The sequence below is a fragment of the Furipterus horrens genome, unplaced genomic scaffold (assembly GCF_987537825.1).
Source record: "Furipterus horrens unplaced genomic scaffold, mFurHor1.1.pri manual_scaffold_8, whole genome shotgun sequence".
NCBI lineage: Eukaryota > Metazoa > Chordata > Mammalia > Chiroptera > Furipteridae > Furipterus > Furipterus horrens.
In genome coordinates this window covers 105,375,111-105,401,658 of record NW_028327178.1, presented here as the reverse complement: position 1 = coordinate 105,401,658, position 26,548 = coordinate 105,375,111, and the positions used below count along the sequence as shown (strand labels likewise).

Genomic DNA, 26,548 nt, shown 5'->3' with positions numbered 1-26,548 from the left:
GCCAGTCAAACTCAATCTCCCTATTTGATTGGCACCCCTGAGAAACTGAAACTTCTAAGCTGGTAGATGATACCTTCCTGGAGGCTGTGCAGGAGAGCCTGCTGCTGGCCTGCAAATGAAGACGGCGCAGAGGACCCCTGAGCTGAAAGACGGGGAAAGGCCAAGTTCGGATGACATATATCCTCTGAACTAGGATTCGTCTGTGTATGAAAACAACTGTATCCTTGGATGAGACGACAAGTTCCGTTTTGCTAAATGAAGTTTGACTTGGTTTGCAGTCAGTGATAAACAAGAGTTTTTGGTAAACACAATTTAGAGTTAGCAGGCTGAATGGGTTTAACCGTTGCTTCCAAGTGACTTTTATGGTCCATCTTTTCAGAGTTAAGGAAGGTATCGGGCTAGGTCAAGAAGAGGACCTATGCCCTTGACTGCCAATCTAGGCTCTTCAGATGGGAGACTCTCCGGTACAGTAGGAACAACTGAGCCAATACTGCCCGTTCCTTTAAGTGGTCTCAGCAGAGTCATGCAAACTTCTAGGCCACCTTCCACTTCCCTAGATTTTGGTCCCTTCCTCTTGTTTCCTCTGCACTTGAACTTCACACAGGACAGAGCGTCAGGTCAACGGCTGAATGAAAGCGAATAAAAGCAAACGTTTAACGTTCTTCCGACATGCCAGCTACTGTGATTAAGTCAGTGGTTCTCAAAGTGTGATCCCTGGACCAACCTCAGGTTATCGCCTGGGAAGTTGTTAGAAAATCAAACTCTGTGGCCTCGCTCAAGGTCAACTGAATGAGACAGTCTGGGATGGGGCTCAGCCATCTGGGTTTGAACAAGCCCTCCAGACGATGCGACACACACTCAGGTTTGAGAACCGTTAACTTCAAGTGCAACCTGCATTATTTCTTATGATCACGCTCTGAGGTAGGACAGGTATCCCTCTTCTGTACATGAAGAAATTATCTCAGAGTGGTTAGGACACTTGCTTTACTGCTAGTGAGTAGCCTGACCCGCAGACCTCTCTGGTGGTTCCCAGGCAGGGTGGGCACAGCTAGGCAGCTCCTGAGCTCCCAAACCCCGTGCCTGGCTCACACTCCCGAGGCCAGGCAGAGACGCTGCCTCAGAGCGACAGGTCCTGTTGCCTTTCTGCTGATTCCTGCTGAACCTTAGGATGCATTTGTCAACCTCCAAGGAACTTGTCACTTAAAAAATATTTGCAGGAAAAATAAAAGGCAGCCACAGAGCAGAATCCCAGCTTCAGACAAACCTCAGCCGAGGTCTCCTGGGCGCCGGGGATGGCTCGGCCCACCCAGAAATTTGTAACCATCAGCTTGGACCACCCTCTCTCGAAAACCACCTCCCCTCTTCCAAGTCCCCTGTCTCCTGCTCTGCATCTTTTCCCAGTTAATACCGTGTGGTTACAGATGCCACATGCGTGCAGTGATTTATGAGCGACTGCTAATGCTTAGTTCTAATTCCCCATTTCGGATGTGAAAATGGCTCATCATCGTCACCACAAGGGCCTCTCTACAATGATATATAATTTAAAAATTAACACGAGGACAGAGGAGAGTCTGCGTTTCTGAACTGGGAACTTACAGCCGCAGAGGTTAAAACTTGATAAGGTGAGCACGGGGAGTTAGAGGCATGATTAAGCGAACGTCTCGGTCACAGGTTGCCATGGCTTCTGAGCTTCTCTGGCATCTTCCAGATCACTTGCGCTTGTCAAAGAGCAAGCCCACACATGTGTATTTATATTAGGGTCTCCACACCTCCACTGTTAGGAACATTCTCCAGTCCTGACACAGACCTTGCCGATAACAAACCACGCTGTCAGAAAGCAAGCAAAGCAGGAAAAAAATAAAAAATGAATGCTAGATTTCTAGGAGGGGCCACAGACCCCTGAACAGCAAGACCCAAAATAAAAGAAACAAGCAAACAAAACTTAGGGAGGCTGTCTAGGGGGCACGTGTGGCTGTGTTTACGGCATCATAGGTTCTGGGTGGAGATGGACCCCGAAGACTTTGGACAGTAGAGTGTGAACCATGTCCCCCTCTAGAGAAGGAAACAGTGACAATGACATAAGCAGGAAAGACAAGGTGGGGAGAGAGAAGGTGAGCTTGTGCAGGAGGGGAAGACGGGGTAATGCTTCTGCACGGGTAACCCTTGCGATCCTTGGGGGCTTGTGTTGGTGCGACCATTCCTGGCCTTGTCACCGAGTCGCTCCCCACTCTGCGCCGGCATCATGGGGTTACAATTATGGATTGCAAATGTATTGACATTTGACATACCCGTCCGCCTTCCTCTGATCAACAGAACCCTCTGCCACCAAACGGAATAATTACAGAAGATTTCAGCAGTCCTGGGGATGCCAAAAAGGTCATTAAATCATCTTGAAGAAACAAAGTATTCCTCCATTTCATCTTGCCAGTAAATCTTCCTCCGAATCGGGACCACCTACGGTTGCTGTGCGGAGGAGGGGGACTGAATTACAGAACGGAGGGAGGAATTAAATTTGGATTGAAAAATAGGAAGGCGCGCACAGCGGGGACCTTTCACTGTGTACTTCATAATTCCTGGGGAAGCACAGAAGTTGTGGTTTACTTGTATCAGAAGGGATCCTTCCTGGGAAACAGGCAGTAATGGCGTGCCTGGGAGTTGGCGGTGGTCCACGGGAGAGGCGGGAAGAGCGGTTGTGTCTAGAGGCCACAGGGGAAGTCGGTGGAATTTGTCCTAATGCTCTACATGTCTTCTTGGTCTGACATCCCTTCTTCCTAGGCAGGCGTGGTTCCGAGTGACCTGGAAAGCCCCTGGGAGCCACCTGTCGGTCACCAAGCTCAATGGCTCCCCTGCAGTCCGGGCCATGCCTGCCTGCCCACGGTCTCCTCACCAGCCCCTACATCCGCTCTTGACCTCTCCTGCCCATTCCCCACTCAGTAGTCCGAGTGTTCTTCTACAAGAGGAAGAAGTTCAAATCTCTTCAATGACTTTTCACTCGGCTTAGGGAAAACAAACCCGAAGTTCTTAGGATGGTCTACACAGCCCAGACATGCCTCATGTTTCAAATGCCCTCAGGCAACACGTCCAATCCTCCAGCCTCTCCTGGGTCAAACACACCGATGCTCCCGATTTGTCACACACCTGGGTCCTTCTGAACTTCATCTTCCTCCCTGACTGCTCCCGTCCCATTTAGAGTAGGTGGCCCTGTGACAGTCCCTTCCATTGCCCTGTATTTCCTTGGCAGCTCCTCATTCTTAGAAATTATCTGCTCTTACTCACGTGCTCAAAAAGTGTTAGCTGCCAGTATTGCGTATTATCGACCTGCCCTCTCGTTAGACGGTCAGACTGGGCAGCTCTTCTCAGGTGGGGCCCAGCCCTTAGAGCAGAGCTTGGTGGAAGCAGTCTCTCCACGAGTGTGGATTAAAGGACAATTGAATGAAGGTCCTCGATACACCTGCCACAGAGGTGCAGAACTGCCTGACTCAGTCACCTCAAGGTGTTTATCGACTCTGCTCCCATGAGTCTTTGCACCTCAGAAGCAACATTTCGGAGCTCAGATGCACACGCTTCGTGGCAGAGCTAGTCCTCTGGACACATCAAGGGGCCGGGGTGGGGGCCTGGGAATGTTTCTCACGTCCGTGCACTTCCTTGGGCTGTGTGAAGTCTGAAGGGCTCTTCACACGGGGCTTCTGTCACGTGCTGGGCGCTGTGCTAAGAGTTTTACATACTTTGTTTACCTGACTCGCCTCACTGATGAGTGACACAGGCATTATTGTCATCTTGCACATAGAGGAGGTCAAAAGGAAGTTAGGATCGCCTCCTGGGTGGCTTCCCTCCCTTTGCTCTTCCTTTCTTCCTTCCTTCCTCCCTTTTTTGCCTCCCTCCCTCCTTCCTTCCTTCTTTCCTTCCAATATTTATAGAATCTGTGTATGGACAGCTAAGGAGACACAGCCCCTGCCCTCCTGGGGCTTAGAAGTGGACGTCAACTTGCTATCCAGGCAGCTGGAGGCTCAGAGAGAAGTCCAGCACGCCACCCTTCCGGCCCTATCAAGTCAGCCTCATGGGAACCATGGTCAAATGTTTCCATAAGGAAACCTTTATTGGCCCTCTGTCTCTATGAGACTAGGAGATGGGTTAGAAGCCATCGTGCGTACCCCCATCAGCCTCCCTGCCATCTTCTCCCCCAAAATGGGGCTTCCATCGTGCTGAACAATGTGTGTTTCCTGGAATGAACCACCCACTGCTTTCACATTTCTTCTTCCCGCTGTGCTCCTCACCTTCTCCCCCACCTGGCTGGCCCTCCTGCCTCGCTCCTGACTCAGCCCAGAACTCCGCTCGTCTGGCCATACTTCTTGAACGCTCTGGCCTGGCACGTGTCCCGGAACGGCGCCCGGCACAGCGGCAGCCTTGGGCGCCACATCTTTCTCCTGCGACGGACGGTCAGCATTCTGTGGGCAGGTCCTGGGCTGCCTGCCCTGTTAGCACCGACCGCAGCCCGACGCATAACCCTGACTGTTTAAGGAATGTTCTCGGTTACCCGTCCCAACACAACGTTCCTGAGACGGGAAATGCGGCCTGCTTCCAGCCCACTGTAGTCACCGTTGTTGCGTTATTAAAATTGTTAAGACACGTTCGTCTCCCCCTGCCCCCCGCCCTTGATTCCAGGACGGCTGCATCTGCGCCCTTGTGAGAGGAGCTCTCTCTCCTTCACTCAGGGTTCCCAGGGGCCTGACACAGTGGCAGGAGGACACTTAGTGGGTTCTCTTGGTTTCTATCCCGATGACGCTGTGTGCGCCAGCCTTCCTGCAGCCACTGGGCAGTGAGGCAGCTGAGACCCAGAGAGGGGACGTGACCCGCCGTGGGCCCCTTGGCTGGGAAGCGAGGACCTGGCTCTGAGGCGAGGCCTCCGCAGTTCCCAGGCCCCGCTCTCCCCGCCTGAGCTGAGCTGCCATGTGCTTCCTTCCCAGGACGGGGGGCCTCCGAAGTGCCTGTCTCCTGGCGCTTTGTGACAGGCCGTTCTCCTTCCCTCCATTTCCAAAGCCCGCCCACTTTCGTCCTGTCACATTGGTGGGATGACGAGGTCCTGATTGCTTCTTTGACTTCTAAGTCACAGCCAACGCTATCCAATAGGGACTCATCTCCATGGTTACCAGGCACCAGAGAATCCACAGGAAGGGGGCAAATGGGGAAGTAGAGGCTCCCCCAGATATGGGGGGGCGAGGGGCGGAGAGAGCCGTAAGCAATTAAACATGACAAAATCCTCTGGTGAACAAAAATAGAACTATTTGACTGTGAAATCGAGTAATGTAGCATTGAAAATAACATAACCTTGAAACATCATTTTTTCTCCATAGATGAAAAAATACTGGATAAAGCCACGCACACTGGAAGTACCAGTTCACTGGAGGGCCCGAGCAGTTGAAAGTTGTCCCTGTCAAAGATCTGGGCTTTCAGAATATTTAATTTTTTTTTTTTTTTTTTTTTTTTTGCCCATTCATCTTCTCTCCCATGGAAGTGACTTGTGGGCAGGGTTCACATCTATAGCACCCAACAGAATTTAACCTGTGGAACCCCAGAAAGGTGCTGGGAGAATTTTGGGCCCAAATTCTGGCTGGCGGTCAATCATCCCTTCACCCACACTTGCTGTGCAGCTCTGTGGCTTCCCAGCTATGTGATCTTGCTGGTCACGTCACCTCTCTGAAGCTGGCTTTTCCCCCTGGAAGCTGGTGTAATCCCAGTTCTTTCTTCGTAGGGTTTAAGGTTAAGATGGATTGAGATAGCACGTGGCAGGGGCCTAGCCCGGGTGCTGCTCCATCAATGCTGACGCCCCGTCAACATCAGTGACAGCAAGGACAACAGCGATGGTGGGCACCGTGCCAGGCACACGTAGTCATCACCACTGCCACCACCTGCACTGAAAATTCCCAGGCAGGCCCTGCTAAACAGGGCTCAGCTCCGGTGACCCTGCGCTGGAGTAAGCAGACTTTCTCAAGGTAGCTCGCGGCAGAGAGAGAAACGGGAAGCCAGAGGGAAAGAAATACAGGTCAAAGCCACATTCCGTCCTGTTTCAGGGACACCCCAACACCCCCAGAGCTGTTTTAGTGACATCTGTCCTCTAGTCTCTCCCTATTTCTTCTAATAAAATGGCACGACCCACCCCACATCTTGATTTAAGCCTTAGGCAGACAACAATTTTTTGAAGCAGGTGACAAGGGGGGGAACAGAGAGAGGAGAGCGAAGCCAGTGGGGTGCCTGCTTCGTGGGCTGGTCCGCGGCTGAGGCTGACTGCACTGTCCCAGCGTTTTCTCTGCACGCTGGGGCGGGAGGAGGGAGACGGTGCTGATCTGTCCCCAGTCTGAGCCCATGTTTCTCATCCACCTGAACTCGGATTATTTTTCTGAGTTTTCACACCATCACTAGAAGATCAGCCCATGAACCATGGCCTCCATGCCTCAAGGTATTCCATCCCTCTTGCAAGTGAAACGCACCGAAATAAACAAAGAGAGTATTGAAAAAGCATGACCGCTCCTCTCCACAAAGCCTTGGCCTTCCTGGGTTTGGGGAGGGGAAGTGTTGTCAACAGCAGCGCAGATTTTTCTAAGACGCCCGCCCCCTCCTGGATGTGACGTGTGCCTTTGGCGCATGGCACCCCCATTCCCTGACAGGTGAGCTTCCCGTTCCATTCATCCTGGATTTCACTGGAGAACATGACAGGCACTCCTGCTCCTCCGGAGGGAGAGGCAGGAACGACAGCCCCTGCACCCAAATCGCCTTCTACGTGGGTGCCCTGAGCGCCTCCGCACCCCCCCCCCCTGTGGTCTCCGTGGCGCTTAACAAACTGCCCCATGACGCGCGCAGGGCGTGGTGCCGGGGCTGATTTAAAATCCCCGCATTGCTCAAACTGCATTGTTCTTCATCAAGTTGAGTCATTTTTATGTGAAGTGTCAAGCTCCCTAACAAATAACTCCTGCCAGACAAATCAAGTTCCTCGTCGGAGAGCCGCGGCTAAGTAGTTTATAGCTTTAATCTGCTCACCGAGGTGTGCAGTCTATGACAGTAATTATAAATGCAAGGAGAAATTATAGCTGAATGCTTTAACTGCATTAGGAGCCGCCTGATGAACAATCATGAGCTCCCGCTCGCTTCCGACAATAGAAGGGCAAGTTGGTGTCAGTGCCGGAGAGATTTCAGTTCTGCATGGCTTTTCCCCCATTTACCACAGAATGTCACTTGTCTCTTATAACGCCGGCGAAACGCGCCGCAGAACGCTTTGCACTTGATCGTTAAAGAAAAAAGACAAAGAGAGAAATGCAGGGGAAAACTGTTTATCATTACGACTTTTTTTTTTTTTCTGTTTTGTTTGGTGGCGAGTTCAGTTTCAAATTAGTTTGTTGAAGGTAACAGCTTGTTTACTTACTAGGGGCCTTTAAAAAAAAAAAAATCCCTCCTGAAGCCATTTTCATGAAATCATTATAGAGAAAGACTTCTTTCAATGAAGGGCAAGTTCAAAATCAGCCTGGGCAGGAGCTCCAGGGTGGTGGGTGTCCCTCCCCTAGATCTGTCCCCCATCTGTAGCTACCTAAGCTAATGACACCATTTAGCTCTTTATTTTCCCCTCCTCACTTTCACAGAAAGACGTTTTTAATTTAGCTGAAGAATTACACAAATGTATTTTAAAGACATAAATCCATATAAAAAATATGAGCTAATTAAAACATTGCACTCCCTGTCGCTCATGGATTTTCAATTTAGTGAAAGAAAAAAGAATTGCATCTGGTTAAATGAAAAGATGATACTGATGGCAGATTGGAGTAAATGAAAAATAATGTTACTCTATATTAAAGCACCAAATTATACACGTCAGGATTGAGCATTCAGAAGTCCAAAGGAGGGGGGGGAGGGGCGTGCAACCGAGGTGGCGCGCGCTCACGCGCAAGGAGAGTCAGACTGTCGCTTGGTAAAATGAAAACGTGCAGAGAGACGACACGTTTGTTCTGCATTGGAAATGCTGTCATCGTGTAGCTGACCCTGTTCCCAATTCTGAGGTTATTACCCAAAAATGAGTTCCAGAAAGAAAGTCAGGTGGAGGATTTAAGAAATTCTTAGACATACACGTTCACTGGAATTTGGGCCAGTTCTTGATTAGGCGCTCTACGGTAAATGTATAATTACCTGACTGAACAAGGACAGGAACGTGCAGAGAGGGAGCGTGCTCTGCTTCATCCGGCAGGCCCATCCCGGGCCCCCAAGTCACAATATTTGGTTTGCCATTGGAGCCTCCAAGAGGCCAAGGTGAGGCCTTGTCTGAGTAGCTCCCAGAACCCATCAGGTAAGGTGGAGGAGAAACCGAGGGGCCAAGGAAAATTGGTGGGTATAGGGTGGCCCTGGGTTTGAATCCCACCCCTCCCGTACGCTTACTGTGTGTTCTTGGACAAATCACAAAACCCTTTGAGCTCTTTGCAAAAATCAGCATGAGAAAAATAACCATGTCCGGCTCACAAGAAGAGACCAACGTGTGCTAGTTTTGCTGCCATTGGTACCACTACATTCAAATGACATGTTGAGGCCGGCACTTGCGTACGTATTAATCAGCTAGAAACACTGCACATTTTATATTCTCAGAGGAGGCTGAAGAACACGGCAGGGATATCCCTGCAGAGATAGTCTAGAATAAGCTTTTCCTGTGAGCCTACTATGTGCCAGGCCTTACGGAAGAGAATCGCGTACATTGACTTTCTCACAACTGTCCTATGTCCCCAGTTTATAGACACGGAAGCGAGAATACAAGAGTTGGCATTTGAACTCAGGCTTGAGGGGCTGGGCAGCCAGAGTTCTTCCCCTAACGTCACGCTGCCTCTGGAACACCATTCCCCATGTGGCTCCCCCCCGGGACTGGGCAGAAAGCCTCCCCTGCTCACTCAGAGTTTATCCCCACCTGCCCATCTGTGTGTCTGTCACTAGCCTCCAAGGGGAACTCTCGTCCTGGCCACTGGTTCATCCCCTGGGATTAGCACAGTTCTTGGCATGGAGTGATGGCTTTCTAGGCAGGTGATGATGACTGAGTGAGGCTCAGAGAGTGCGGACACTTGGGAAAATCACGCAGAAGCTCTCCGCCTCCATTTTCCCTCCTGTAACGTGGCTGAATCCACCGCTACCTCCTAGGGCCGTTGGTGAGAATACAGTGAAATGATGCTTGTGAAGCGCCTGTTGGAGGCCTGGCGCACTTGACTCTTCTATGAGCAACACAGCGGCTGGCTCACTGTTATATATCCATGGGCAAAGCCAGGCTGGTGCACGGGAAAAGCACGACCGATACGACGTGAAGGAGGAAAGGGAGGGAAGGAGAGAGGGAGGGAAAGGAGGGAGGGAGGGAGGGAGGGAGAGAAGGGAGGGAGGGATTGAAAGATGTGTTTAATGGATGAAGGGATGGTCAATGTCACTCATAGACGTTAATTAGTCCAGTTTACAGCAACAATAATAAATCAACAAACAAGTGTTGGCAAGAACATGAAGAAAAGGGAAGCCTTGTGCACTATTGCTGGGACTGTAAATTGGTGCAGCCACTGTGGAAAACAGTATGGAATTCCTCCAAACATTGAAACCAGAACTGCCGTATGACCTAGCAATTCCACTTCTGGGCATTTAACCGAAGAAATCCAAAACACGAATTGAAAAAGGAACATGCTCTTCTATGTTCACTGCAGTGTTATTTACAATTGCCAAGATGTGGAAGCAACCGAGTGTCCATCAATAGACTGGATAAAAAACATGTGGTACATATATACAGTGGAATATTACTTAGCCATAAAAAAGGATGAAATGGTGCCATTTGCAACAACATGGCTAGGTCAAATAAGCCAGACAAAGACAAATACCATTTGATTTCACTTCTATGTGAAATCTAAAAAACAAAATAAATGAGCAACCCAAACAGAAAAACACTCATAGATACAGAGAACAAATTGGCAGTTGCCAGATGGGGGTAGGGTTGGGGTCATGGATGAAAGGGTGAAGGGAGTAAGAAGTATAAGTTTCTAGTTAGAAAAACAGTCACAGGGATATAAAGCACAGCCCAGGGAAACAGTCAATAATATTGTAATAACTTTGGTGTCAAGTGGGTGCTAGACTTATTGGGGTGATTACTCCATAAATTATATGCGTTTAATTTCTATGTTGTACACCTGAAATTCATATAATATTATATGCCAGTTGTGATTGAAAAACATTAGACCAGCCCATTTTGCTCTTCCAGACTGCATATAATCTATGTAGTTAGGGTTGTCGGATTTAGCAAATAATACAGAATGCCCACTTACATTTGAATCTCAGATAAATAATGAATATAAATATTTTTAGTATAAATATAGCCAGTACAATGTTTGGGACATACTTATACTAAAAACTTATTTGTCACTTATCTGAAATTCAGATTTAACTAGACATACTGTATTTTATCTGGAAATCTTACATGCTGTTTACTGTGAACATGGAGTTCTATAAAATCACCCATAACAAAGGTGGCAGCTTACTGGACTAGAATTAATTTGTGCCACCAATTTCAAGGCTAAGTGTACTGCTAAACTTATACACTATATAACATGGTAATGACTATAATTTCCAGTGCTTATGCCTTTTAGACTCATTGATTTGCTCTTTGTTTAATTTCTATTATTCAAGAGCATGTGGTTTTCAAGGTACATACAAATACCTATTGAAATGGTTTCAGATTACTTCTCTCCTAAAATAGTAATGCACATTTAATATTTGATAATTATTGTTTAATGAAAAGTTGTATTTACTATCTGGCAAGGAATTTTGCAGGATTTAAGACATACTCAAGAAAGGAAAGAAAATTCAGGTCAAATCGTCATCCTACAGAGAATATAGAGAGCTAAAGCTCCCAAATTTTCTGTAAAGTCTTGATCCAGCTTTCTAAAACGTCATGTCATTTAGCACAATTTGTACCATCACGCACAGCCACTAAAGTTAGAGTTCCAGATAACAGCGATGTCATTTTGTGATCATTTGAAACCACACATGCATAGCTCTAAGCGGTGGGCAAGGTATTGCATCGATATTCTTCTAAAAGAGGACCCAAGGGTGCAATGATTCTCTTCTAGGCAACCAAAGCAACCGAAAGGCACCTCGTGCCGATGTGGGAGCCGTCCTGACAGACTGGCATAGCTTTGGAACATCACAAACACACCGCACACGGCACCGGTTTCGTGGACACAACACGCATGAGCACGCCCATTGCTTTAAACGAGTCCCAGGTCCTCCAGCCTATTTTCCCACAATCCTCCCTCAGAATCACAGAGTCCCGGTGTTTACTGTCAGGATGGAGCTCAGATTTCGTCCGATTGTAAAATGGTGCTTCAAAGGGCCAAATACTTATTCCCGAACAAGCGCAGAGAGACGGGAAAGGGCGCTCTCCTGTCTGCGTATTCAACAGACGCGGAGGGACCTTTGGGGTAGCCGTCCCCAGGTTACCGGGTTACCTTTGTTTCCCTCGAACAGGGGTGTCCGTTTCAGATTGGGACTCCAGCGTTCTTTTTCTCCCCCTCTCTATTTGCCCATTGCAATATTTTGGCAATAATATTAATTAAAAAAAAAGATTACAAACCTATCAGGTGGAAAATTGGTCTTTATTGTAGCACAGATAAACATTCCCTATTTGTCCTCTTCACCATGGTGTGAACCTACTGCTACAGGACGGGGAACATCTCTCTTCTCTGTGGATATTTCGTGTATAGTCAGCATTTTTTTTTTTAAGGACCAGAAAAGCATAACAGTGAGTTACATAAAATTTAAAATGTTATATAGCAAATAAATAGTTTTGCTGAGCCCCACGCTCACGTGTAGATTCAATAGATGCATTTCAGCTTTTCTTTCCATAGTGTGAGCTAAACAAATCATGCTTGGGAAGCAAGAGATGAATCTGCCAGTAACACATTTTAATTATCATGATAAAAACATGCAAACAAAACAATAGCCTTCATGGGTGCCCAGAGAGCCGTTAGAATTATGGGATGGTGCCCCCGTTTATCAGAAGCTCTTAGATCTTTTCACTGAAAGTCCCACATCAGATCTCTTAACCCCTTCTTTCAGTGATACCATCCTCACACTCTGTCAGTCTCCCTCCGTGTTGGGAAGTGATCCCAAAGCCAAGTCATATAAACAGCTCTCTCCACCGGGACCCCTGCTAGCGCTCAGACCTTTGTGGCTTGATCCGATAGTCTCTTATGGAAAAACAAATGCTCTGACCATAGGAGATGAGGAGGGCGTCAGATCTTATTGTGAATTAATCAAAAGAGCTAATCTGTAACCTAGCATGACATAAACTGGCCCAGCAAGTCCACTTGGGTCCTCGTCTTGGGGTGTGGCCCGTGGTGGAAAACACCCTGAATATGGGTGAGGGTCCCTAGCACATGACGGGGGAAGTGTCTCATGCTGGGGGTTGGGGAGAGAAAAAGGCAGGAGAGAAAATACAAAATGAGAGAAAAGGGATTTGCTAACACCCAGCCTTGAAAACATCTGAAAATGGCCAATGTGACTCTTCTGCCAACATATGCGACCTCAGTCTCTGTCCCCTTTCCTGGAGATGACATTGACAGTCTGGGCACTGGGGACTCTAGAAGGCACGAAACGTCTACGACACACAATTCAAACTATCTTGAAGCGGCGAGACCCCACGTGCACTGGCCATGGGTGTGCAGAAAGTCCTGTGTTCCTTTATGTCAAACACAATCTTGAGGGGGTGCATTGGCCTATCTTTGTTAAAGGCGGACTCGGGCCTTAGCCGAGCCGAAGGAAAGCCACAAGATGAGAGAAGAAAATAAGCCTCCTCTCTTTTCACCTCAGTGTTCTGCAGAGGGGAATACTTTTTCTACCATCTGACTACAGGGCGGCTGCACTTTCATGGGAAACCTAATGGGGGAAACCAGGGGGCAGGGAAGGAGTGCGGGGGAAGGTAGCGGTCGCTGACAATAAGCGGCAAGAAGCATCGATTACAAGGAATGATGATGAAGACAACTTTAAGCTACTCATAAACTGATTAAGAAACCTCTGTACAGTGGCTGCCCCCAGGAACTCTATTCTCGATTCTGCTGATGGCTTTTTCTTTATCGCTTCCTAAGTCGTGAGCATCACTATGGGAAGGCGGGGAGTGAAATGGGATGTGAGAGAACTGAGCACTTATTAATTAAAATGACGCGTAGCCTTGGCTGGGCCTGGCCAATTGGGCCTTGGAAAGCTACGGGGATCACATATCGTGAAACAGGGATCTGGGAACGCCATCTCTCTAAGGCCATTTCATTCTATTGCCCGAGTCTGCCCTGGAGAAACTGAGAGGACGAATAGGACTTATTGATCATGTTCTAGTCTTCCTAAAAAATAAGTCCTATTCCAGCCGGCTACTGGCCTCTCGGCACGGGGAGATGTTAGCTGCCGCTACACAGACCCATCTCCCTTCAAGAGACTCCTCACAAGGCCACGGTCACGACCACCTGGGAGCAAACCCATACCTGCAGAGCTATTCTTCATCCACGTCTGTTACAAACTGAGAGTGGTGTTCGGGTGACTTGCTGTGCGTTTTGCTTAGGTGGAGTTTTACTGCATGTTTGCTCACAAATGTCCGGGAACACAACTTACACTTGAACTTAGAGTCTGTGTCCTCTTCGCCAGCTATGGTCTCCGGAGACCTCTGAGCCGACGACACTCGGGAGATCTCCTGCTCCACCTTGCTTTGCTGTTCCACGGCCATGCGGGTCATGTCCTTCATTTGGAAACCTAGGTGAGACTCTAAGTGGCTGATGTAGGTAGACGGGGTTCTAAACTGGGAGGCACAATCACTACAATAAAAGATAGGGTGCCCCTTGTCCATGTTTTTCAGGAATTTCGTCCCGCCCGTTTTCCTAAGTTGGTACTTGACGTTGGCCAGCCAGTGGCTGATGGTGGTCATCGAGAGTCCCGTAAACTTTGAGATTTGCATTCGCTCCTGGGGGCCCAGATCGGACAGCAGGTATTTGCCCTCTGACGTCTGGAAGAGGCTCGAGGCGAACTGAGCCTGCAGGATCAGGAGATGCTGAGGGTTCCAATTGGACTGCCGGCCTTTTCTTTTATGCAAAGCCGAGACTTCGCTGGAGGCGTCCTCCAGGCGCCGGACGTCCATTTCCAGCTTCATGGGAGGGACCCTGGAGGAGGCGGCGGGCTTCGGGGTGGTGGCTTTGGGGAGGACCTTGACCATGTCAGCGATGTCAGACAGAGCGTGCTTCTGAGGCGGGGACGTACAGGACTGTGCTTGCGAGGACTCGGCTTTCTTGCTTTTGGACTTGGTCAGGTCGATGGGTTGATCATTGTTCTCAAACAGGTAGCGCCTGGACACGCTGGCCGGCCTCGCGGCGGCAGGACTCAGCACCGGCTTGTCCATGACGCCGAGACTCGCCTTGTGAAACAGAGAGATTGTGCTTGAGCTTGGGCTGGAGCAGGAAGGGGAGCGCAAGTGTTCCGTGGCTTTGCCCAGGTGATTGTTCAGGACGGACTGCAGGGCGCTGAGCGGGTTGATGCAGGGCAGGGCGGAGGCGTGGTTGGCGAGGACGCACCCGTTGCTGAGGGGCTGCGCCGGCTCCGGGGGCTGGGGCTTCTCTTTCTCGCCGCCCTCTTTCATCAGCTTGTCCTCCTCTTTCAGGGGACAGGGCTCAGCCATTTTGGATTCGGAAGGGGTTTCACTGTGGGAGAAAGACTCCCCGTCGCCGTGGCTGAAAGACGATGCCTCTTCCTGGGGACTTTCTTTGCCGCGCTCCTTCGCAATTTCATCTCTGTCTTCCGGCTCCTTCTTAACTTGCGTGTACGGGGCCAGGTTTGTGGGCACGGAGACCAGCGGCATGACTTTCCACTTGGGTGCAATCGGCCTTAACTTGTTGGCGAGGTTAGGTCGAATCTGCAGTACCTGTGACCCCACCAGAGGCAAGGAAGGCTTGGTGCCCTCCGACAGCTGGTAGGCTGCGTGGATGCTGGGGTAGGCGCTCCAGCTGGGGGCCCCGTTCTGGGCCTTGTTGATGGCTGTGGTGACAGTATTTTCCAACGACTTCAAAATGTCCCCTCCGCCCTTTGAGCCGTCTTCCAGATCCTCCTCCCTTAGATACTGGTATTTTATTGTGGGGTCTAAAGGTTTTTGTAGAGGGTCGTCATAGTCCTCGCTTTTCACGGCTTTCTCATCCTTGTCACTCTCGTCCGGTTTTTCTTTTTTACTTTCCTTCTTTATCTCCGTGGTAGAAGCTGAACAGTCGGAAGCCGAGTTACTGGACGGCTTGGGAGCCAGAGAATCGCTGTTCGGGGTGTCTGACAAAGACTGCATTTTCTCCACAGCTAGTGGGTCTAACACCAGCTGCTTCCCTTTCTTGGAGGCAGAGCTGGTGACCTTGAGAAAGTGACCTGTGACCATCATGTGGGTGGTGAGCTGCTGCAAGGTGTCATGGGAGCTCCCGCACTCCATGCACTTTAGGATCTGGGACTTGCAGGCCTCGAACTGCCAGGTGTAGCTGGCTCCGTTCTGGTAGCCGTAGCGGTTGTTGGAGGACAGCTGCAAGCTGGCGCCCTTCGCAGAGGAGAACGAGTCCGCAAACGACCCCGTGGTGGAATCGGGGGAGCACGGCCGGTTGACATCGAAGACGCGTTTCTTCGCCGGAGCGACCATTTTCGATGAAATGGTTGGTACTGGCTCCTTCAAAGGCACTTTTTGGTAATGTTTTGTTTTTATCATGTGGACGCTCAAATCTTGGAGGGAGTCGAAGGAGTCGCCACAAAACATACATTTCAGAACCTTCTGGGCATCCTCCTTGTCCATGTCTTGGAAGGCCCGTTTGCGGGGCTTTGAATAGCTCATAGGCCGAAGCTTGTCCTTTTTGCGGTTGTCATCTTGATAGTGGCCCGTTTCGTTCATGTGCACAGTCAACTCAACCAAGGTGTCATAGGCGGCGCTGCACTGGCGGCACCGGAATCTGCTGGCCCCGGTGAACACGGTCCCGCACGTCTTACTGCTCTGCCGGTACAGCTGGACCGAGCTGAACAGGCTTGGCTTGGACACGGACCTGGACGGCAGGTTCTGCTGCAGGCTTTTGGATAGAGCGTCTTGGTGCCAATCGAAATCAGTCTTGTTGCTGCCGTTACGGGGGTCACAATTCCGTCTGTCGCTGTTGGAGAGCTTGAAGCCCAGACCCAGGCCCGACCAGTAGGAATCGGATAAGATGTTGGCGTAGACGGCCGTCATTTTGTCCATGCAATTGTGGGCTTCGCTCGGAAGCTTGGGGTGAGCGCCTGCTTTCTTGTCCAAGGCATCGCGGCCACACACGCTCTTGATGTCTGACACGGGATCGCTGGCGTCGCTCAGCAGAGACTCGTTCTCCGCGTCCTGGTTGGACAGGTGGCTTCCCGGAGAGTTCTGGTAGCTGAAGCAGCCTTTTTGCTCCGGACCCATGTCTAGCTCCTCGTCTGTCCCGGGGTCATTGCTGCTCTGAAGTTGAACTACTGAACCACGGTCTTCCTCCTCCTCCTCCTCCTCTTTGATCTCCTCCTCGTCCTTCAGCTGTTCCTCCTGGGCGTAGCCTGCGAGACAAGAAGAGGAGGTGAAATGCCAATACCAGGTTACATATTCCATCCCGATTTCTCCACTTGGCCTGAGGGCTTTCCGCATCCCACTGGAGGGCAATTCAGTCTACGCTTTTATGAAAGGCAACCAACGGATGCAGGAAAAAGCCAAATGACGTCTTTTGTGCTACCTAATGCCCCCCACTTTTTAATTGGCAGGAGTCATAATTCTTTACAAATGTCTAGAATGTCAAGTTAAAAATGTTCATGTTTAAGGAATATCACTCTAATACTCCTATAAATGGGACAGTCGCTGAATTCATGTCTGTGACTTTCAGAAAAGTTAGACTAAAATTCAAACCCTACTGAAGACACACCTCTACAGAGAAGAACATTGGCTCGTAAGGAAACTAAGACTTGACCCTTAACGTCTCCAGGGTAAGTTTTACCAAGACACCTGACTACACCGACGTCCAATCATCTTCATAAATCATTTATGAGGGCCCAGAACTAATTCAGATGCACAGCCTTTACATTTTTGATAGCCCGCATCTTTGGGTTATAACATTTATATTTGTAGAGCATTGCACAGCCAGAAGGGAGATTATGGAGTCTTCCCTTATGTAAGATCTTCCATTGATAGCCAAAAGATTATGTAAGCTCAGCAAACATAATGATTTTAAAAATAATAGCAAGTAGTGTCAGAATGGGAGATTGGGGGACTAACGTATTATGCTCCAACAGGTTTATGAAGCCTTTTCCAGACAAGGCTGGAAATTCCCTCTCAGTCTTGTGCCCATGATTTCAAGTGCACTGTGATTTGTGGGAACCCGTCATGAGCTGCCAATGATACGTTTGATTGGTAGATGCGAAATGCTTTTGGGGATGCAAGCTTTCCCCTCTCTGAAAGGGTTTAGGAACAGTAATTGCACAGGGAAAAAGGAAGGCACGAGAGAGCAGGGGCAAAGGGAGTCAGTGGAGACGAGGAATGAGACTACCGATGCCCACGGGCTTTTCTTCCCCTGGCCTTTCAGAGGCATGTGGGTAAAATGCAACCAAAGGAACCCCAAAGTGAGGGCAGCTCAGCCTTCGATCTGCAAGGCCCGTGAGGTCTCAGGACAATGTTTTCCTTACGAGCTTCTCTCTCCCCCTCAGCGCAGGTGGGCCCTTCGGAGAAACCCTGGGGCGGTGGCCTTATTTCCATTCACCAGGGAACGGAAAAGGGGTGACCACGCATCGGAGGTATGTCCTGTCGGCAGGCCGAGGGCCAGGAGGCAGGGGCTGTTTAGGGGAAACACAGGAACCCCAGAGGCCCTACCACTGCAGAGGCGTATTTAGTGAGTGATCACCCTCTCCTGGGAACTATGCTAACCACTCTGCGAATACATCCTTTCAGTTCATCTACCACCTCCACGAAGTAGGAATTATTACTATTTTCATTTCACAGATGAGGAAACGGAAGCTTTCAGGGTAAGAAATTTGCTCAAGACCACACAGCTAGTATCTCAGAGTCATGACATGAACCCAGCCTGTCTGATGAGAGAATCCACAGACTTGGCCACTAAGCCCCACTCTCTTTCAATTACCAACTGAATGAATAAGGACACATTGAAGAGACCCCAAGGTTAAAGGTTAAGCAGTGGAATGTCCCTGAAATGTCACTACACGGATCACCACCTCGGAGGGGAGAGCTGTGGGAACGCTGGAGGCCAGAGCTCACAGTTTTGAGGGCAGGATGCCATAAAACAGGAAGAAATGTAAAAATTCAGTCTAGCCACCAGATTCACCCAGCTGGGCTCGGTGTTTGGTTGCTGCTGATGCTGGGTTTTTGCTTCCTTTGCAAGTTGTCAAGGGGGCGTTCCACTACACAGGTGCGCTGGCTTCTACTTCCATAAACTGATTTGAAGAAACCAACGCTACTCAATCTAGTCAAACCACCATGAACACGTGGTCACTACTTGCAAGAAAACCGTGGTTTACAATAGCTGAGTGATTGACCTGGACCACCCCTCATTGCGTTTTCTTTTCCCTGGACTGATTTATATGTTTGCAAAAGGAGTCATATCATCAAGTTCAAGGAGGACGCCTGTTATGAAATTAATAAACGAAATTGTTGCAGAGCCAAGCAAAATGCTTCAAAGAATCAGGCAAGTTTTATCAACCAAGCAGGGTCACTGTTGAGAATGACAAGGGCTTTCTTGCTCATACTCTGGAACGACACACATGCTCCTGGGCTGCTGTTCTAGGCTAAGCCCCACAGCTGCCGCACTTAGGGGACATGTACGCACAGCAGCAAAGAAAAATGTGTGTGTTTGTGAACAGATCTGGGGGGAAGAAAGAGGGGTTTCAGTCATCACACTGGATTAAGGGTGCCGCTAAGTTTCATTCACCTCAGTATTTTCAGTGCCTAGCACGGGGCCTGATACTTAGTAAGAAGGTGGGAAGTAATTCACGTTATTTTGTACGTGTGTTGAAGAAAGATATATACACGCATACACACACACACACACACACACACACACACACACACAGAACACTGCCCAGCCTATGCAGTCATGTTTTGCACAAGGAGAAAGGAAGTGTCCCTTTTTTGCTGCTGACATTTGGAAGCTGAGCTTTCTGGGCCAGCTCAACTTCACCGTCTACTTTGTCCTTCTAAATGGATTCCCCAGAAGAAAAGTCGGAGACAGCCAACACCTCCCCCACAATACAGATAACATTTTCTGCTTAATTAGGCATTGACATGTTTACTATAACCTTTACAGAAGAGTAACTCGTGCTGAGAGACCCTTTTTGTCTGTTTTCTTCTGCAGAACAGACTAAATCGCATGCACCCAATAAGGTAGCGCATTGAAAAGCCTCATGTAAAAAAAAAAAAATGTGCCAAAGCATCCATCAAAGTCAGTGTATTTGAACAATGGCTGAGGGTTCCAAGGAGTTTTTAAAAACACATTTTAATATTATACATTTACAACTGCTCACTTGACTTAAGGGATTCTGTTTGCTACCGGCAGCTGAGGCGAGAGAGGGAAGACAGCCGGAATGGGGTTGATCTGGGTGTGTAATGAGTATCTGTCTCTCCCTCTCTATCGATGATTTGTTTAATAAGGTTGCTTCATGTGTGAATCTCGGTGAAGCGGATGAGTGGCAAGTCTGTTCTTAGGAATCCTTCGTTAGGAAAAGAAAACGATCACAATTGTGCCAAGACACACGAGAAAGGCCTGCTGCCCGTACAGACTCCGTGCGTGCAGGCCAAAGGTCAAACATCCCCCACTCCGACCTAGATTTCCCATTTTGTCCTTCCCCCCTGCCCGACGCTGGCCACAGGGAGCATCTCCTTCCCCAGGATGGCTAATTCACGAACAAAGCCTGTCCGTTCTATGCGTAAATGACCCACACGAGAGGTCCTTTCTGTTTCACTTACTGTTCATCAGGGGGACCGAATGATTTCAGCCTGTTTTTCAAAGCACTGCTAGAATACTCTCTGTGGAAGGTAGTCGGTGGAGACATGGCTCTGGTTCCACTCCTGCAGTGCTTTTCTGCTGCCCTCGTAATAAAATTCAGACCCTTAGCCTGGCGTGCCGGAGCAGGCGGCAGGCGGCCTCGCCTCTCTGCTTTAGGGCCGTCACCTTGCTGCCCCTCCCGAAGGCACAGTAGCCTCCTGCCCTGCCTCCCCTGCCCGCCCTTCACCCGAGCGCGGCCCCTGGCACTTGCAGGTTTCTCTGCCTGCAAACTTCTTCCTCTGGACGCTCCCCTCATTGCTTCTTTTTCATTGTTCAGGTTTCAGCTCAAATGGCTCTAGATCACAACAACTCACTTACTGAAATCCCTGTCGCACTTGCTGTACTCTGAAATCCCCTTTGTTTTCGAGGGCCTCCTCCCCCCTAAATGTAAACAGAAAATGTCTGGGCCCATGAAGACAGAGAACTTGCCGCCCCGGCCCTGGCCCACAAACTGAGTGAAGGAAAGACTAGAGCGGGCCACGAAAGCGGATTATTCTAGGGGCAAACTCAGGCTCCACCTCTCGGCCGTGCAAGCAGCACCTGTGCTGGGTAAAGGCCCCACCCCCAACACGGATCAGGTGTGAGTGACAGCCACCCTCATCAGCTTGACTCCATGATGAGACGGGCCTGACTCCGCCAGCCATCTTCTTTTGGAACAGCTCAGCCACCAGCGTTCTTGTTGCTAGATATCCCTGGGCTATGCATGTAGACTTTTAAGTGGGAAGCCTGCAAATAAGCAGCAAGACTGCAAAGCATCAGAAAATACACTCCTAATGTGAGCAGACGTTCATTCGGGAAAGATTCACACATGGGAACTTTGAAAGTATGGACTAATTTGTCATGGATAAAGTGCATTAGCTGTTCCAAAATACATGCTACACAATAGCAGGGTGGTCTGCTCCTAAATTCTTGGTTTAAAAAAAGGAGAAATGTGTTGGGGAAATACACATGCTATAAATTTTTGAATTTCAGAAACAAACCCTTAAATTTTAGAAATTACCTCTTATATCAAAGGTTAAAACCAAACAAAGGAGAAACAATTTTATAAAAAAATTACCACCTCCATTGCTCCAAAAACGCCTAGCCAGATGATTTAAGTAAAATTGTGCAAAATAATTCAGGGGTGGCCTGATGTTAGCTATCAGATTTGTTTTTGCTAGGCATACATATCTGTGGTTGCCTTGAAAATCCACAATAAAGTGTTTATAGTAAAAACACTGACAGTTTTTAAAGTTGCAATGGAGGTGAACAGTTAAAACCCGTGAAGAATATAAAGCTCAAGAAGGCTGATTTTCAAACACCAGACCAGGATTCAACCAAGACCTCATTTAAAAACATATCCGGTGGTGACAGGATCATTTTCGCCAATCTCCCCCACTAAATGACAGTTTAAAATCACATGAAGATTCCACAGTGTTCAGGGCAGATGTAAATGAGGAGATCGCATGAGTTTCTGGCCGTGTCCCCAGTAGGTACGCTAAAGGATGACACGGAGGAGGGAGGTCTCCCTGTCACGAGCCTCTAGTGTTTTGGTGACTGTGGTCTAGAAATCTGTTAATATGTCTATTATTATTGGCACTAATTGGCACTCCCGTTGGCAGGCTGAGTAAAGAGATGGAGGATTTAGTTCAAGGAAGCTGAGCTGCATTTCATTGGTGGCCAGGCCCTGAGTGGGGCCCCTTGCAGGGCCATGTTGAGGGGACCCGTCTGCTTTGTGTTTCAGGAGGTGGTACGGCTAGGGGGCTGTGGGGATCCCCACGCCATTCCTGAGCACAGACTTCACTTTACAGAGAGTCCAGGTACGCGAGCCAAAGCTCAGCCATCCTGCCGTCTGAAGACATCATTGAGGTTCACGCGCATTTCTAAACAGGAAATTTTTCAACTGGAAAAACAACAGTCATGACGCACGAATTTCTACTCCTGCCACACCCCATATAGCTCATGAACATGAGCGTGACTCGTACACATGAGCGGAAGGAGGAGGGCTTATTCCCTCCTCTGTCTGAATGCAGGAACCAGATGAGTTCTTTGTCTAAAGGAAGGTTGAAGATGCATCAGGTACAAGGACAGGAGGCTTCTTCTGATCCCGTAAGTGCTCTCTGGAGATGGATGGAGAACTTTCTGCGAGCCAGCGAAGATAACAACATCTCTCTTACTATTTCCTGCAGACCATTCAGTTAATCGGGATATTTTACATGCACACTGGAGGCATAATAGGTGAGGTCCGCGGGAAAGAAGAAGTCCATTTACTTAATGTGCTCTTGTGGTGGCCACTTTCCTGGGCCATCGTCACAGCTCTCGGGACTATAAAGTTGTTTTCTGATCATGCTTTCTGTCTTTTCCCCTGTCTTGATCATCAGCAAAAAAGGATTAAGCTAGTTTAAGTCACGGGAAGTGAATAATCTGTCGTGCCTTCGTGGTCCATCTGTTTATTCATTTAATCAAGAAATATTACGCAGCTAGCAAGTGCCAAATACTTTAGTCGAGTTTCACTGGGACTTCCACACAGCGGTTCTCCAAAGGCCAAGGAGGGTAGAGAGGTGATTTATGGGGAGAAGCTGGACACTGGGGTTGGAGAGGAAAAAAGGTCATGCATTACTGGATGAAGGCAGGTAACGTAACTGGGCAAAGCAGGTCAGGCGGGAGAAAGATAATCCTCAATTGTGAACTTAAGTGGAGCTGGTCCTCCGCTAGAGAGACACAGCGGGGCTGTGGGTAACTGGGAAGTTTATGCCACATTGAAAGAGTACAGCTGCTACTCAAGGAGCAGCCAGGGGGCTCCGGGGTTGTCAGCAATTTTGTTTGGACAAGCCATGTGGATGAAATCAAATATGACTGGGGCCGACCCATTTGCAAGCCCCGAACCAAGGAACCCACGGGAGGTAAAGAGATGGAAGACTGGGCATGCTTTTCTGGTGCGTTCTCATATCAGCTCTTTGACTTGGATTATCATCTGTCATTCCCAAATGGCAGTGACCATCCCAAGGCTGCCTGCCTCACAGGGTTGTGTCGGGGCGAGGCAGGAAATGGAAGAGAGTCTCCGCTGTAAGCCCTCGACACTCAAAGCGGGGTCTTTGGGCAGCAGTGGCAGCAGCACCTGGAAGCTTGTTAGAAACGCAAACTCACAGCCCCACCCAAGTCTATGGACTAGAAATCGCGGGACAGGATTCGTGGGGGATTCATATGCTCAAGAAGGTTGGAGGAGCCTGCTGTACATGGCAAAACTGTAGTTAGTAGCAAGATATTTAGCCGAACCCTGGCTGCTGTGGCTCAGTGGATGGAGCGTCGGCCTGTGAGCCAAGTGTCGCTGGTTCAATTCCCAGTCAGGGCACATGACTAGGTTGCACGTCAGGTCCCCAGTTGGGGGGCGCGAGTGAGAGGCAACCACACAGTGATGTTTCTCTCCCTCTCTTTCTCCTTTCCCCTCTCTCTAAAAATAAAATAAATAAATAAACAAACAAATAAATAAATTATTTTTTAAAAAAAGAAGATATTCAGCCGATGGACTTCTCCCTGCCTGGGTTCCTATCGGTGTGTGGATACCGCTTTGTGGAAAGCAGATCCGACTCAAGATTGCAGCCCCTTCTGCCCCAGGGATCAAAAGGCAAAACGTCTGTGGCTTAGACAGCGGCTCCCAGTTTGTAGTGGGAAGCGCCGAGCAAGGGAGAAGTAAAAGCCACTGGTTTGAGGGCTGATCATTTAATGACTACATGGGATGGCCTACTGGCCTTGGTTCGAATCTGCCAATTACGGCCGAAATGGGATTTTTAGAAAGTTACTGCGACTTTCAGAGGCTCAGCTTCCTCACCTATAAAATGTACGTGAAAACAGTATTTATTTCCTTTCCGGGATAGTGAGGAGTATCCTATATGAGCAAGTGTGTAAGACGCCAAGGCTGAAGGGCCACCTCCTGAGTGCCCAGGCTCTTGATAAACACCGGGCCTCCTGGTTGTCCCCTGAGCCAGAATCAGTTGGCCTCGGCAGTGTTTGTCAGCCCCACCTCCCGTTCTAAGGCGACAGCTTTTCGATGATGTTTGCACTCAAGATGAACCAGCTTTATCTGTGTCATGCATAAGAAAAGAGTTGCCTCCAGTTTGGGGGTTTGTTACTCAACATGAACTCATTCCTGCCAGGAGCCCGCGGTATGTGCGCCGGGACCTCATGCAGAAGCGGCGTGCAAAGTTATTAGCTCATTACCCATAACGATCATGTCTGCAATCTTCAAGAAATAAAGCAACCCACCATCTGAGGGAAAAGATCTTTGTCAGAGGCCTTGGGGGTTGCATTGAGAGGAGTGACTAATGCTCAATGCAGAAGGTCTCCTGGAAAAGTGCTTTGTACTCAGTGCGCCATGCATTATCACTGGGCAATGTCCTGACGACCATTTTAAAAAGCAGAGTGAGAAAATATTCATGAAGACGGGTGAGAAGAGGGCCAGTTTAGAAATCATTGTCCTTCTATTATCCTCGCTCCGAGAGACACATAAATCAGAAGCAGGAGATAAAACAACATGCGATGAGACAGGGAAGAAGAAACTTCTTGGTAGGACTGAAACTTTCCAACCAAAGTACAGGTTGTAGCCTTTGAGTTTTCAAGTGGTAGCAATTATTTTCAGCAAAACGTGCATCCTGATTTGCTATCCATTTCCCCCCGAATAGGGGGGGAACTACATATGTACTTCTTTCCAAGACTAGAAAGTTTGGAGGGCTTTTCTTGCCAAGAAAAGGGACAGTGAATCATTGTCCAGAACACGCTTCAGAAAGTATCTGAAGCCGGTGCACCATCTGTATTTTTTCAGACAGATATTCCCATTTTACTTGAAATAACATCATTAGTACAGCCATCCCAGAGAGCTAGAAGGTGATCTTGTTTCTTTCTTGCCTGGCTTGAAGTCAAGTATCTTCTTTCTCTGTCTCTGTCTGTCTGTCTCTCCCTCTGTCTCTCTGTCTCTCTCTCTGGCAAATGCTGCTTCTTTCTCTGAAATATTTCATGCAGATAATGGATAATGACCACTTTTCATTGCCTTTTCTTGAAAATGTCTAACTGCATTAGCCAAGAACGGACACCTTTTAACCTGCTTCTTTTGCTAAGTTCATGGCCGTGACCACTTTCCATCAAGAAAGAAAGAAAGAGAAAAAAGACCACTGTTCTCTCAGAGAAGCTACATTGGCACCGTCAGAAAGGGCCCTGACCTTTGCTTCTCTGGTGCAACGTCCCTACTATCTCTGCAATCACAGAAGTCGGGGAAATGACCTTTCATGTCGTATGGCGAAGTCCTCATCCAGGGAAGGCTTTCCTTGCCCTGGCATTCTTCAATTCTACGAGTAAGAGCACAGATATGGGATTTCCCAACTCTTCTCCTCCATGGTGGATTCTCCGCCAGCATCGTCACTGGGGTCAGCCTGGCTAAGGAGGACCACAGTACAGAAGTACAGAACATTCCTTCCATTCCTCCCGCCTGAGAGCAGAGCAGGGCTTCCACCCTGATCCGATCCGATCAGATGTAAGGAATGGGAAGAACTTTCAATTCAACCTTTCGTCCTTTCAGCAACACGTAAGAAGCTGCTTGGAAACTTCAGTGACCAGAACTCCCAGCTTGGAGGAAGCTTATTTTCTACTTTAAAAACTACTAAAGGCTAACAGCTATTGAGAGCAAATGTCTATGTAAGAGCTGGGGGGCTCTTGATCCCCACAATAGCACTGCTGTGTCATTCAAATTCCATCTTTACATAAGATGATGAAGTTGAATTGACGGAGAATGGTAATTACATCTCGGGGGGCACACAGCTGAATTGGGGCTTGGATTTGGGTCTGTTGGGCACTAGGATCTATGTCGGATTCTTCCTTTTTCTCACTCTCTGTACCCAAGGCGTCAGTCGGAGACATCAATGCTGTGTTAAAATAAATCTAAACTCTGCACGCTCTCACCCGTTTCCACGCCACTGTGGTCCAGACTGCCGTCACGCGTCGCGTGGCGGGTGCTGTGGCCTCTGGCTGGTGGCCAGCCTTGCTCTCCTGTGGTCTGTTTTCCCGAAATGACCTGTCTCTTCTCCCTCTCAGACCTACACCCTGCCACTGTCCTCTTTGCGGAGGTCTCTAAAGCCAAAATTCGAATGCCCGTTGCCTGAATTCACCAAATTTTCTCTTCCTTTAAGGCCTTTGAAATTCCTTTTCTCCTACATGGAAGCTTTTGCTCTTTTCTACGTCAAGTTCTTTCTCATCCTTTGAGTCTCAGCTGAGATGCCTGTCCCCAGAGGGGTCGTCCCTGATCACGACAGCTCCAGTTCACTCCCCCCAAACCCCCAACTGTCAAGGTTATTTTCTATCTCAGTACCCCCCACTTTTTCTCAAAAGTCCTGATCTCAACTTGTCATTATTGTTTGTTCCAACCGACTGGATTGTTTGTCTTCCCAGAAAGACGCTGAGCTCCTTGAAGCAGGTGGAATGTATCTGGTTCACCACTA

General features: G+C 48.8%; 1 protein-coding gene across 3 annotated transcripts in view; it reads right to left on the bottom strand.

Moving 5' to 3' along the window:
• TSHZ2 (teashirt zinc finger homeobox 2) overlaps window positions 1-26,548 on the bottom strand; it is a 407,854-nt gene that overhangs the window by 145,088 nt on the left and 236,218 nt on the right. The window contains exon 2 of one of the 3 annotated variants that reach the window (XM_090286581.1): window positions 13,521-16,599. In XM_090286581.1, the coding sequence (XP_090142707.1) occupies window positions 13,529-16,599 (3,071 nt within the window). In that variant the 3' untranslated portion in view covers window positions 13,521-13,528. Of the gene's footprint in view, window positions 1-11,623; window positions 16,600-26,548 lie in introns of those variants that run through there. The other 2 variants (XM_090286582.1, XM_090286580.1) reach the window with 2 other exon arrangements.